This window comes from Anolis carolinensis, chromosome 5 (assembly GCF_035594765.1).
Source record: "Anolis carolinensis isolate JA03-04 chromosome 5, rAnoCar3.1.pri, whole genome shotgun sequence".
Lineage (NCBI taxonomy): Eukaryota > Metazoa > Chordata > Lepidosauria > Squamata > Dactyloidae > Anolis > Anolis carolinensis.
The window spans coordinates 77,453,799-77,469,109 of NC_085845.1; the positions used below are offsets into that span (position 1 = coordinate 77,453,799).

Here is a 15,311-nt window from a genome sequence, read left to right on the forward strand (position 1 = left end):
AGGAGTCCTGGTTCTGATTGTCACAGACTTACTTATTGGAGGAAAGGAGGGTAGAAATGTTATCCTCAATGAGACAAATGTACCCTGACACTCTTCTAAAAAATTAAAAAGCAATCTTGAACAAAAAATAGCCACATGGTTTTTGTTGTACATGATTGCTGCTTTCTGCTGAAGATGTTGTTGTCCAAAATTGCTGGCTTTTGTAAAGAAAACACGTTCTGTACAAAAGCACCTGGCTGTTTGAAAATTCTCTGGCCAAAAGAAAAGTATTTTTCTGTACAAAATACTTTCCAGAACACCTTGGTGTATGTGAATATCAAGTGATATTTCCTAGAGTTGTGCACGAAATTAGTTCCTGCAATTTCTAGTTTCTTCTGTGCATTCCATTTCCTCGGGAGAATGAAATGGGAAGCCTCCTCCCCACATGAAAATCTTCACAACACAAATGCAGCTGAATTTGCCTTCTTGCCTTGGAAAGAGTGTGTATGTGGTGGGGCATGCAGGCAGGACTAGAGCACACCTGCAGCGGAGCTCTGGGCCTATCTGCACACCCCTCCACAAAAGTGTGTGTGTTGTGGTGTGCAGGCAGGCCTGGGGCTCAGCTGCAGGTGTGCCGAGCACCTCTTACCCTAGAGTAGAAACTGCAGGTGCCAGGTAAGAAGAACAGAAGCCTGCGTGCTGGGAAGGGGAGCTAGTGGGTGGGAATTTCTCTCATAATGGTCCAATTTTGGGGCCCCAAACTGATAACACCCTTCTGATTTCAGGAGGGTCCCAAAAATGGATTGGAGCCCCCAACAAAAGTTGGGACGTGAAATGGGGCAATGTTTTCCCTGAATGCACAACCCTAATATTTCCATATACCAAATAAATATTCATTTCCGCCCTCAGAGTGGAGATACCTGGAAATTATTAGTTTCTGAGGTTGAAATAGTCGAATGTTAACACCACCATGTTGTTGTGAAATGTTCATTTGTTGTGAAATGTTATAAAAGTTCATTTACCAAGGAATATGTTTTAGGAATGTCAAACTCAAATAAAGCACGATGCCTTACCTGTATCAATGGGAAGCAGTGACTTACAAAACCATATATGAGTTCCACCAGTGTACTTATGTAAGCAAAGAGGACTGTATGAAAATCAACATTATGCAAGAATCTCCAAGTACAGCAGACTTGGTTAGAAGAACATGCTGTCTGCGCATTTTCCTCCCGATTAGTCCAATGAATCGTCAAAGTGACAATTGCATAAGATGTGGCGTTACTTGCCGGTACAGTTTTCTCTGCCTTTTACCCTGAAACATTTTGATTTTCCTTGCTCACTTCCTTTTTACACATTAGGTCCTGTTACTGAAGTCAAAACAGATATCTATGTCACCAGTTTTGGGCCGGTTTCTGATGTAGAAATGGTATGTATTTCCTTATTTTCTTTATTTTGTGGGTCTGGGGAGGGGATATGAGCCCCTGTAATAAGTGAATGACTAATTCATATATCTTTGAGCATGACTGTCAATCAGGCAAAGTAGGGAAGATTAACAGCAGCTTAATTTTCAGGCTATTATTAGATGTGTTAACCCTGATTCTGGGCCTCTTGTGCATACTGGATTTAGACCAAGGATAAAAAGAACCCCAAGAACCTGTTTTGGAAAGGATACAGCCATTTCTTTGGATAGTGAGCAACCCAACACCAAATAATTCACGACCCCACTGAATAAACTTTTTAATGACAGAAATAGATATTGTGAATTATTGGAATCAAGACTACAGTATGTGTTCTAAAAATAAAATTCTGAACAGAGAAAAGCTGAATACAGTGAACTGTATAAATTATGTAAATTAAGCACATTTGACTGATGTCTTTTCTTTTGTATAATTTATACTGCTTCCTTAAGTCTTTGGAAGGGTCAAGGGACTATACAGGACTTGAAAATTGTGCTTACATTGCAAGTCTCACCTAGGAACCTCTTAGGGACTCAGAGGTCCCCTTCACACAGCTGTATAAAATCTCATGTTATCTGCTTTATATATGGCAGTGTGGACTCAGATAACCCAATTCAAAGCAGATATTGTGGATTATCTCTCTTGATATTCTAGGTTATATGGCTATGCAGAAGGGCCCTGAGATTTACAGAGTTTGGATAAGTTCCCTTTTTGGGGACACAACTCAGTCCTCTAGTTAGCATAGCGTCTGGCCATGTTGGTTAAGGGATTCTGTTGAAAATGAGAAAACTATTCATTGGTCTTGTTTTCTCCAAGTATTGTCCATATACAGTATGACCCCCTTATCCATGGATCTGATATCTGGTTTCATTTAACAATGCATCAAATTACAACTCATCTAATTCCATAACACTGCCCTAGCTCAGTGTTATGGAATCAGATGAGTTGTAATTTGGTGAGACACCAACATTATTTGGTAGAGAAGACCAAAGGCCATGTAAAATGACAACTTCCACATTTTCATAGCATTGAGCCATGACAGATGAGCTGGGCTCCCATGGTGGCGGCTCTGTGCTCTTGGGGGCTGACCGCCTCTGCTGCAAAGGGGGGCTATGACCTATGGCCCCAGTGCCTCTGGGCCTTCTTGACATGCTTCCCCACGTGAACGAGCAAGCTGCCATGAGCTGGAACCAGCCTTGTGCCCACCTTTAGCCCCGTGATTCAGAGGCAAACAATGGTAAAAAGCCATGGCAGTTAAAGTGCTGTGAAGCTGCATTATTATTTATTTATTTACAGTATTTATATTCCGCCCTTCTCAACCCGAAGGGGACTCAGGGCGGATTACAATGAACACATATATGGCAGACATTCAATGCCAACAGACAAACAACATACATTAGACAGACTCAGAGGCATTTTTAACATTTTTCCAGCTTCACGATTCCGGCCACAGGGGGAGCTGTTGCTTCACTGTCTAGTAGTGGCTGTACTTCCTCATTCCTTTCCTCGTGTTTTGCTGGCAGTTTTATGGTGTTGTAAATTAGCCTCCCGCATAAAGCGTCCCTAAATTTCCCTAATTGACAGATGCAACTGTCTTTCGGGGCTGCATAGGTCAACAGCAAGCCGGGGCTATTAATGGTTGGAGGCTTAACCCGACCCGGGCTTTGAACTCATGACCTCTCAGTCAGTAGTGATTTATAGCAGCTGGTTACAAGCCAGCTGCGCCACAGCCCGGCCCCATTACATTTCAGTGTAAACGCAATGCCCTTGGTTGTCCAATGAAATTCTACAATATGCTTCCAGCCTAAGTATAGTTAAATATACAACTCGTTTTATCATCCTTGTGGGAGGTTTCTCTCATGTCACTGCATGGGGAGCTGGGATTGACAGAGGGAGCTCACCCGCTCTCCCTGGATTCTAACCGATGACTAGTCGATCAGCAGTCCTGAAGGCACAAGGGTTTAACCCATTGTTCCACTGGGGGTTCCACTCTAAGGGCTAAAAAGATTTAATTTTTTTTGGCGGTGGGCAAGGTGATGATGGTGACAACAATGACATATGAGCAGAAAATCTCAGGAAAACAAATTCTCTAAGGGTTTCTTCCTTTTGCAGTTTTTTTCCTGCCTAACTCATATGTAGTCACAGCAAATGCAGGTACAGTAGAGTCTCACTTATCCAATACTCACTTATCCAACGTTCTGGATTATCCAACGCATTTTTGTAGTCAATGTTTTCAATGCATCGTGATATTTTGGTGCTAAATTCGTAAATACAGTAATTACTACATAGCATTACTGTGTATTGAAGTACTTTTTCTGTCAAATTTGTTATATAACATGATGTTTTGGTGCTTAATTTGTAAAATCATAACCTAATTTGATGTTTAATAGGCTTTTCCTTAATCCCTCCTTATTATCCAACATATTCGCTTATCCAACATTCTGCCGGCCCGTTTATGTTAGATAAGTGAGACTCTACTGTACCTATAAATCCTTCTTTGCTTTGCCACGAACTGTTCATTGACTGTTTTTGAAGTGCTCAGTCATTTTACGATTTGTTTGCTGAGAAGTCATTCTCAGTCCTACACACATTTCCTTGAGAACCTTGTGGAATCAAGATTGTTAAGTGCCTTTAAGATATAATTTCAGTAGAAAGTGGAGCTCCATCTATATTTCTGAAATGCTGTTCGTTTGCACTGGTTTGTTGGTTTGTTTGCACTAGTGCTCCATGCTCTCTTCATGTGCATACATAGAGCTTCACAAAGGACTATGCATTTCAGAAACAATATACACATTTTCCATCATGTGACGACTTCTACAAAGACTCTTGTACATGTCACAGTCGAATCCGAGATTAGAAAATTGGCTTTTAATAACTCTATTCCTGTATCCCGCCACCATCTCCCCAAAGGGACCTGGGGCGGCCCATACATGGCACAAAAGTGCCTAAAAACTGAGCATAATATAAAACACAATATAAAATGCAATTAAATAAAACAAATAATCATATAAAACAACAATTTAAAACTCAATTAAAACGGTGCTCATCTGGCAGTAAGCTACTGTAAACAATGGGCAAGGGAATGGGATAAATGCAAAGGTGCATAAAAATTGTGCAGACCTACTAGGAACTAGGTGTCCTCAAAAGCTTGCTTGAATATCCAGGTCTTCAGGTCCTTATGAAAGGTGGACAGTGTGGGGACTTGCCTAATCTGTTATCATTTTGGGTTACCCATTTGTGTTTTGTTTGTTGAAATCAGATGATATGTCTTTGATTTTTTATTAATAGAAGGATCTATGCCTTCCTAGCACATAATGTAATCTGCCCATCTGTTAAAAAACAACATGGACATAAAAATCATTAACATATATTAGCAAATTAATTATTTTATTTCCAATATTATGCTAGAGTACAAGTTTAATTGTGCGCTACTTGCTATTCTATTAGATTATAGGCATTATTTTTGATTGCTTTAATATGTATAGCAATGTATTTATATGACTAATGTGGAAAATTAAAGCATTAAGGAGTAGAGATACTTCAATTTAATTGACAGAAATATGTTTAGGGAGTGTACAGTTAGCAATGACTAATTTGTCCTTGAGGGATTTTCATTGAAGGGCTATGCATTTAAAATATACTTAGTTTGTGTTTATTTCGATTTACTGTAGGAATACACAATGGATGTTTTCTTCCGCCAGACATGGGTAGATAAGAGATTAAGATATGATGGTCCAATTGAAATTCTGAGACTAAACAACTTAATGGTTACCAAAGTCTGGACACCAGACACTTTCTTCCGAAATGGGAAAAAATCTGTTGCACATAATATGACAGCTCCAAATAAACTGTTTCGAATAATGAGAAATGGCACCATCTTGTACACAATGAGGTAGGTGATTTATCAATTAATGTTTCTGTATTTTTTTAAATATGAGATATCTACTAGGCATGTGCGATCGATAAAAAAATGTTTCAAAAGTCATTACAAAATTAGAGGGTGCCGGTGTTTTTTGTTTTTTTTTCTAAAATGTTTCTAAGCTATAGTGAAAAATTTGTTACCATAACAAGAGGAATGAAATTTTGTTACTTTTTGTTATACTAATTGAGCATAATTACTATAATTGGAGAAACTTCAGGGGCTCCTTTCTCCCTCATTTTTACAGCTATTGGCGTGAAACTTGCTACAATGGTAGAACGCATTTACGTTTGTTAACCCATCAAGGTTCAGAATGTTTCACTTATCCATGGATTTTGGGAGAATTTTCAAAGTTTTTATAAACAACATTTTAAAAACAAAACTACAAGAGCTATCTCCTTTAATTTTCTGTACAATGACACAAGATAACAGGGACTCATTCCCCTAACATTTAGAAATATTCATAAATCTACTGACTTTAGGAAATTTTTAAAAGTTTTATCAAAAACATTTTTAAAAAGTCACAACAGCTATCTCATTGAATGTCTTTCTCTCTCATATTAACCAATAGAATTTCCATTTAAGAATTGCTTCCCAACCCAGCATTGAGATTTATTTAATAGAAGTATCAGTCAGTCCTCCTCTTTGTGGACTCAACAATTTATTGGAACTCTGGATGGCTGCTTCTATGAAAGGAGAAAACTTTCCCCTATCCTGGTTGGGGCTTTCTGATGCTGAGCAGAATTCTGGGAAATGTAGTTTAGGGCAGGGTTTTTTAAATTCTCTGGCACAGGGCTCCTTGCTTTCCCAAACTACATTTCCCAGAATTCTGTGCTTTCTTTCCCAGCGAATTCTGCTTTCTCTGTGTTGCTTTCCTCTCCAAATGGCAAGAGGCCATTAATTTAAAGAGCAAAGGCAGCCTTTTTGACTTTGCTTTTCTTCCTTGCACTGAAAATGAAACTGACTTTGGGAGGCTTCCAAAATTTACAAAATGCAAACGAAAAAATATTGGGTAAGTTTTGATTCTTAAGCTTTTGGTGTGGGCCATGCCCACATGTTGGATATCACCTTATAGGTACAAATGTAATGAATTTGATCCACCTTACGAGGACTATAAAATAATTGCACACCACTAATATCTACTGCTGAAAAAAAAATCCCACTAGAACTAATTGTATCTTATTCTTTGTAGGCTCACCATAAGTGCCGAATGCCCCATGAGATTGGTGGATTTCCCAATGGACGGCCATGCCTGTCCTCTCAAATTTGGGAGTTGTAAGTATCTGTTATTGCACTTTACATTGTGACAGAGAAGGGATTGGCAATGTCAAATGATAAAAGACACAGTATTTCAGCCCATAGGATCAACTGTGGATGGCACCAGACCTAGGTTCTTTTGTGGAGGGGGAGGGGGCTCAAAGCAAAATTCAATTTTCATAGACATATTGCTGTCATCACAGCAGGTAGTGAACCAAAACATAGCTTATCAGGGCATATTTTGCACATTGTGTGGTAGAGACCTAATACTTCTGTTTGATGGAAGAAACACATCAGAGAATAATTAGAAATATATATTATCATTGAATGCGTAGGTCATTTGAAATCAATAGGAATGTTTTCATTGACCTTAAGAAAGATAAGATCAGGGTTGTTGTATGTCTTTCGGGTTGTGTGGCCATGTTCCAGAAGTATTCTCTCCTGACGTTTCGCCCACATCTATGACAGGCATAGATGTGGGCGAAACGTCAGGAGAGAATACTTCTGGAACATGGCCACACAGCCCGAAAGGCATACAACAGCCCTGTGATCCCGGCCATGAAAGCCTTCGATAACACAAAGATAAGATCAATTCTTAAGCCTAGTCTCTCTCATGTCTGTGTCTGTGTTCTATATATATGTTATTCAGATGCATATCCAAAGAGTGAAATGATTTACACCTGGACAAAAGGACCTCAGCATTCAGTGGAAGTCCCTGAAGAGTCTTCCAGTTTAGTTCAGTATGATCTCCTTGGGCATACAGCATCGACTGACACTGTTAAATCCATTACAGGTAAGAATCTGGTTGCTGATAATGAATTTGAAGTGTGGAATTAGTGGTGTAATTTTCTTTCCAGCAAAGATATTTAGAAGATCTTAGTGTAGGCAGTCTGTGAAGCATAAGGAGCTGACAGATCTCAGACAGTTTATCTTTAGGCTTACACTAAAGCTGCAATGCTGTCTCCCGTCAGAAAGTGAAGTGAAAATGGATGAAGATGCACTCCATACAACTTCAGTTTGCTGCTACTGACAATTTTTTGTAGCTATACAGTTGTAAATCTTGAACTGCAGTTGTGACTTGTACTACAAACAGCATGCAGATTGTCCAAATACATCTATATTAAAAATGGAGCTGGAACAGACGCAGGAAAATATAACAGTCCTTACTGCTGAGTTTTTTTAAGCACATAGTGTGAGAAAATAGCAACAGGCAGTGACGGCAAGAGAAATGCTGGTGCTTAAGATCTGTGGGTGTCGCTTTTCTCCCTTTCATTCCTTCTTTCTCTTTTTAATGGTTTGTTACAAAATGCAATTATTAAAAATTCTCTTATTGGTGTGGTTAAAATTGTTGCAGCAGAGATCATGACAGAATTAAGCAACAGTGGGAACAGATGTAACCGACAGATTTTTGAGTGACATTATTGATAGCAAAATGAGGCAATATTTTCCTAATATATTGGATATTATGAGTAAGTGAGATATCATTGATCTATCACGAAACATCTATCCAAGATCTTTTTCTGCTCCCAAGGAAACAGGCTCCCCAATATCGGTCAAATCTCAGCAGGTTCCTCTAATCTGTGTCGCACTTTTTGACCACATTGTGCAGTGAAGAATCGGTTTCCCACCTAGGTGCCTTTACAGTAGCTCCCCTTTGTTCGAATGTCAAGTTTGCAAAGCAGCCAACATGGGGGATGATTTGTTCATACCATAATTGTTCACCAGAAGGCCACAAGTTGTATATAGCTTTCCTTTAAGTGGGTGGAAAGGGAAGATGGATTGAAGCATGACAATTAATCAAGCAGTTCTGTCATGCTTTGTTTTTGAAGAAGGAAGGGGATTGTTATGAAGACAAAGTACGGCAGTAAGATAAGATTGTGTGCCATCCAGACTTGGGTCCCACCAAATCAAATGCTTCTCTTCAATCTCCAAGGGCTTAGAAAACAAACAAACCTAAATACTCCCAGTTTTAGTTCCTTTCAGTGATGGGGCGGGAAACCATGAGCTTCTCATCTATTTAATACAACTTATTAACTACCTGTGAAGCTCATGTTTTCTTTTATATTCCTTTTCTAGGTAGATCTGATTAACAAAAGAAAGCAGAAATGTGTTGTGGTGTGCTATGTGATCAACAGTCCCTCTTCATGTCTATTTCAAATAAGCTTGGGTTCTTGACTTTGAAATCCATTTTCTCGTGTGTGAAGGATTTGGAAGGAGCTGATCAGTGTGCAAAGGAGAATAGAATGAGATGCTATCCAGTTACTTTCCAAGTGGACCTATATCCATCCTACTTTTTTTCAGTGGAGAGAAGTGAACATTTCTGAAGCATCTTAATCTCCATGTTTTTTCCTCACTGGACTGGAAATATATCTTGGCTTGTGTAAAGTGGACTTGTAGTATTGGTGGTTCTTCTTGATTTAAGTTCCCGTCTTGTCATTGTATAGCTTTCTTGTGTAAAGATGGTTCTACTTTCCTACATAAAGATGTTCAGTATGCTTCTGTCACCTATGCGTAATACATACAAAAATTAGAGCCAGTGTATCTATCTTTGTTGGTCTACATACTCCAGGCCTGAGGGTCTTTGCATCATTAAGAGAACTGGGAAAACCCCAGTGGACATGTTGTATTAAAAGGAAACTTTCTGTTGCTCAGTGTGTTCTATTTTTTATTAAGGCATCCTGGAGTTATTGTTCCAAATAACTCTTGATGGGTGAAATAGACACGTTTTTAATTTCTCACAGTGCTTGAGAGCAAAGCTACAGTGAGAAATGTTGAAGAAATTTCAAGGATAGCCTTAATTTAGACATCTGGTCCAGCTTGGAAATCCAGAAATGCATCTACACTCTCGAATTGATGCAGTTTGACATATGTGAGGGGAAATCATAGGGAGGAGGGAGCAAGCTTGTTTTCTGCTGCCCTGGAGACTAGGACACGGAACAACGGCTTCAAACTTCAGGAAAGGATATTCCACTTGAACATTAGGAGGAACTTCCTGACTGTGAGAGCTGTTCGGCAGTGGAACTCTCTTCCTTGGAGTGTGGTGGAGGCTCCATCGTTGGAGGCTTTAAAGCAGAGTCTGGATGGCCATCTGTTTTGAATTTCCTGCTTCTTGCAGCGGGTTGGACTGGATGGCCCGTGAGGTCTCTTCCAACTCTATGATTCTATGATTCTATGACACTACTGTTACTTTGGTGAGGCACCAGTACTCTTTGGCAGAGAAGGTTAAAATGTGAAAAAAATACAACTCCTATGATTCTATAGCATTAAACCATGGCAGTTAAAGTGGTCTCAAACTACATTAATTCTATAGTGTAGATGCATCTTTGGGTAGGAAAAAAACTAAAGTGATGTTGGACAGGGAGGATGCTAAGTACTGATTCACAATTTGAAAAGTTAATTTTTGAATTACAACTCCCAAAATCCTGCAGCCAGTATGTTACTTGGTGAATTCCCTCAGTGGGAGGATTTGTAGAATTGTAGCCTAGCCCCACATTCTTGCTCAGGTGCTAACCATTAGTGAAAATAACATCCTGCTGTTCTAATTGGTGTTCTTGTTTCTCTTTGAGAAAATTGTTGGACTGTTTCTGCATGCCTTGAGGGTCAGATGAGTGTTTTTATCAGATCCTTCCAAAAAGTGATGCTAGCAGTAATTCAGGAATTGCTCTCTAGGGAGCTTTTCTTTCTCAGAGAGGATCAGTGACTTTTTCCTTTATTTTTTAAGCACACAGGTATTTTTTTTCTTTTTCTAGCAGTTTCACAGATTGCTGTGAGCAAGGATATAAAGGAAACATAATCACCACCATACTTGGATGGTGGACAGTCAACAAATATCAGGTGCTATAGGCTATATTACAGATGAAGGAACTGGAAAAAAAAACCCCTCTGAATATTTCTTGACTTAGAAAATCTTATGATGTACACACACATATCACTGCCACCACAACAGCTATCCCAAATTCTTCAAAAGATGTCAGTGCCTCTGGAATTGTTTCTAGTGTGCAGGTCTTGAAAGTGTTATTTGAAATCTCAAACAAATTACACAACTCTAATGTGTTGATCAGTCCTGAGTTCCTCTAAATGGAATATTTGCCTGTCACCATATCTGTCACTCTCAAGTTTGCAGATAAGACATAACTGGGTGGGAGTCGGGGCTAACACGTTAGAAAATAGGAACAGAATACAAATGTACCCAGAGAAACTTGAAAATTGAGCAGAAATAAATAAATGAAATTTGATAAGGCAAATGCACACTTTTACATTTAGACCACATAAATGCATAGGTATAGGATTGTGAATAATACATGGCTCAGCAGTACTCCATGTAAAAAGGTCCTTAGGATTTTTGCTCATCATCAGTTGAACATGAGCCAACTGCTGCAAAGAAAGAAACCCATTATAGCCTTCATTAATACAAGTATAGTTTCCAACTGAAATGAAATAGTAGGAGTACTTATGTATTGTTTGCTGGTCAGGCCTTATCTGGACCACTATGTTCCGTTCTTGTTACCTCACTTTAAGAAGGATATAGAGAAGTTGGAGCACATTCAGAGAAGGACAACAAGGAGAATGAAACATGTGAGGAAAGAAAAGACTTGAGGAATAACATGATTTTGTTCTTTAAATACTCCAAGGGTTGTCCCAGAGAGGAAGGGGGCAGCCTGTTACATATTGCCTCATATGGTAGGACCAGGACAAGTGATTTGACATAACAGATAGTAGATTTCAATTGGGCGTTATAATAGACCTCTTGGCAGTTAAAGCAGTTTCACAATGAAACCAATTATATATGGAAGTGGCGGAGAATCCTCGCTCTAGACATGTTCAAAAAGAGGCTAGACACTACCTGCTGGGGATGTTTTAACTGGAGATCTTGCATTGCACAGGGGATGGGACTTGGTGACCCATGAGGCCCCTTTCAACTTTATTATTTTGTGAGTCAGAGCCTTTTCGCACTGCCCCTATATCCCAGGATCTGATCCCAGAATATCTTCTTACCTCAGATTATCTGGTAGTGGAGACATATATATTCCTGTTTAAAGCATATAATCTGAGATCGGATCCTGGGATATAGGAGGCCGGGCTGTGGCGCAGCTGGCTAGTAACCAGCTGCAATAAATCACTACTGACCGAGAGGTCATGAGTTCGAAGCCCGGGTTGGGTTAAGCCCCAGACCATTAAATAGCCCAGCTTGCTGTTGACCTATGCAGCCCCGAAAGACAATTGCATCTGTCAAGTAGGGAAATTTAGGTAAGCTTTATGCGGGAGGCTAATTTAACTAATTTACAACATCATAAAAACTGCCAGCAAAACATGAGGAAAGGAATGAGGAAGTACAGCCACTAGTGGACAGCTCCCCCTGTGGCCGGAATTGTGAAGCTGGAAAAAAAAGTTAAATGCCTCTGTGTCTGTCTATATATGTTGTTTGTCTGTTGGCATTGAATGTTTGCCATATATGTGTTCATTGTAATCTGCCCTGAGTCCCCTTCGGGGTGAGAAGGGTGGAATATAAATACTGTAAATAAATAAATAAATAAATATAGGATAGTGTGGAATGGCCCTCAATAAAGAATGAAGATGTCTCACATATTTGTGATTCTTGAAGTGTCAGCAATCCAATAGGCTCAGGAAGTTTCAGCTGATTTCTCTGGCAGATATTCTTCTCCTTCTAAGTACAGTAGACTCTCAGTTAACTGGAACATATGCAATTGGAACTCTCAAGAAACCAGCTAATTTTTTAAAACTAAAATTGCATACTGTATCCTGAAAGCTGTTTTTATAATAAAGTAAAATTGTGAGAGCTGGACCACAAGGGAGGTTGAGAAAAGGAAGATATTCGTTTTGGAGGAAAATCCTGAGAGTACCTTTGACTGCAAGAAGATCCAACCAGTCCATCCTCCAGGAAATAATGCCTGGCTGCTCACTGGAGGGAAGGATATTAGAGGCAAAGGTGAAGTACTTTGGCCACATCATGAGAGGACAGGAAAGCTTGGAGAAGAGAATGATGCTGGGGAAAATGGAAGGAAAAAGGAAGATGAGTCGCCCAAGGGCAAGATGGATGGATGGTGTCCTTGAAGTGAATGGCTTGACCTTGAAGGAGCTGGTGGCCACGGCCGACAGGGAGCTCTGGTGTGGGCTGGTCCATGAGGTCACAAAGAGTCAGAAGTGACTGAACGAATAAACAACAACAAAATTGTGGTACATTAAGTTAAGTTTGTTTTGATTTCTCTTGATTTTCTAAACATAAAGTATTATTATTCTTTTTTTAATTATGGTACTTCATTTCAATATTAATATCACATAAATACAGAGTTTCTAGCATGATATAATATATGGTATAGTTAGGCCTATTTTAATAGTAACGCCTAAGCAACCAGAAATTATATTTATCTGGCATCTATCAATCTCTATGGGTGCCAGGTAACGGAGAGTCTTCTGTACTGAGATCTAAAATTAATGAACGCTCCTTTCACTGACAACTTTCAGTTAGAAACCAAAAAACTACTGCTTTCAACAACAAAACTTTCAGCCCATTCCATATCAATATTCCCTGCATTTCTAGGACTTGAAAAAGTTACTTCTTTGGACTGTAGCTCTGAAAATTGTAGCCAGCAGGACACATTTTGAATTAAAAATATATTTTATTTCTTCTGATTGCTCCTGTTGATTTAACTTCTTCATCAAGTTGATTTTGAACCATTTCAACTTTAAAAATCTTTCTGGATATATTTCAATACATGTTGCATGTATATTTCAATACATGTTGCATCTTCCATTTAGAGTAGGGGGTCCCCAAACTAAGGCCCGCAGGCCAGATGGGGCTCTCATTTACCCGACTCCTACCCTAAACTTTAGACTTAAGGCTGCCGTAAGTCTGAAACCACTTCAAGGCATACAACAACAACAATCCTAATTAACTTGACTATCTCATCAGCCAAAAGCAGGTCCACACTTCCTATTTAAATACTGGTTGGTTAAAATTGTTCTTCATCTGTCAATATTACATTGTTCTTTTTTTGCACTACAAATAAAATATGTGCAGTGTGCATAGGAATTTGATCTTTTTTTTCCAAACTATAGTCTGGCCCCTCAACAATCTGAGGGATAATGAACCGGCCCTCTGCTTAAAAAATTTGAGGACCCCTGATTTAGAGAGTGGAAACTTTTTCCAACATAATACAAGTTAGAACCCAGACCTGATCTCAGCAATATAATTCCTTCCAAACATTATTTCTGAAAAAAATGGTGGCAGAAATAGCAATGAGATTGTAAAGGTAAATGAAAAAAAATGCATTTGTATTCTAAAATGGCTTGTTTGATATTCTTTTAAATGATTATTATTCTTATTACATGTCTTATTATGGGTACAATATAGTTAAAATGCTTAGTTACAGTAGAAGACCATTACAATACACATATTAGAGACATAGAACACAGATTAAAACACCAAAACAAATAAACTGTAATTTTAAGGGATGGAATTGTTGGTATGCAAAACATATGTTGGGCAATGTAGACTAAATGGTTAATCATTAGAAAGAAATACATTAAATCTCTGCTGTTTCTAGTGTGGATGGGAAAGAGTACTTGAAAATCCAGGGTAGCAGATAATATTGAGCAAGATGTACTAGCAATCTAACACAGTGTTTCCCAACCTGTGGTCCATGGACCACCAGTGGTCCCCAAGAACTAAAATATGGTCCATGGCCTCAACATTACAACATGGTTGCAACGAGAGAGACTGGTCTTGTGAAATCCTCTTCTAGTGCCAAGGCAACGGGGATGTTGGGAGGGGAGAGGCTGACTACTCATGAAAAGCGTGACAACAAGCCTCCTGGCTGTTGCTTCTCCTCCTCTCTCCTCCTGAGCAGAGCCATTCCATGTGGTGCCTGGAAGCAAGGATGCCTTGGTATCTTTGTTTTTAGGCCTGTTCCTGGGGTTATTTGGAGTGCTGATTCAGAAAATTGCATTGGACAGACCACACCAGCTCTAGATTATTAAATATGGTTTTCTGTAGGCGAGCAGAAGGTGACTACTGGATGGCATATGTTCTGTATCAGAAACTAGAGCAGAGGTGGTCTATCCAATACGGTTTTCTGAATCAGTGCTTCAAATAACCAAACCAAATATAAAGTTAACCAACAACTGATTTATAACCCTTTTGGTACTAATGTTGAGAGTGGTCCCTGGTCAAAGTGGTTCCTGGTCAAAAAAGGTTGGGAACCATTGATCTAACATGATATGATGCAATATCTGACTTGATATAAGTAATGTAGCTTACAACTTTCCATACTTTTAAAGAGTGGCTTCAGAGCAATGCCAGGAAACATACAGTTTGCCATCTAGAAGATATGCTTATCTCTGTTGCTGCTTGTTTTCAGGTTGGACTTTGATATCTTTCATTTCAGCAGGTTTCACAGATCCACATTTTTAAGGTAGAATTTATTTTTGTGTTTGCATTGTTATATCTGTTTACTTACTTCAGAATCATTGTGGTTTTCATGTAATGTTATATGTATTCTGCTATTCAGGGAACTTAGAGTGGTGCACTGAGACTTTCCAGACAGTCTCCTTTCAAGGCCCTAACCAGAGTGCGACCTCTCATTTTTGCAATGGAATAGCACCATATGCCTTTAAAATTAAACTAGTTGAATCCAACTGAAATAATGCTTTTAGGATGTCAATTATTTTTTCTCATTTTT

At 39.0% G+C, this 15,311-nt stretch overlaps 1 protein-coding gene across 3 annotated transcripts in view; it reads left to right on the forward strand.

Moving 5' to 3' along the window:
- The window catches only part of LOC100563035 (gamma-aminobutyric acid type A receptor subunit alpha4), a 106,635-nt gene that overhangs the window by 44,081 nt on the left and 47,243 nt on the right, over positions 1 to 15,311 (forward strand). For 2 of the 3 annotated variants that reach the window (XM_062981625.1, XM_062981626.1), the window contains 4 exons: positions 1,338 to 1,405; positions 5,108 to 5,328; positions 6,548 to 6,630; positions 7,262 to 7,405. In XM_062981625.1, coding sequence (XP_062837695.1) covers positions 1,338 to 1,405; positions 5,108 to 5,328; positions 6,548 to 6,630; positions 7,262 to 7,405 — 516 coding nt within the window. Of the gene's footprint in view, positions 1 to 1,337; positions 1,406 to 5,107; positions 5,329 to 6,547; positions 6,631 to 7,261; positions 7,406 to 8,688; positions 15,309 to 15,311 lie in introns of those variants that run through there. The other variant, XM_062981627.1, reaches the window with a different exon arrangement.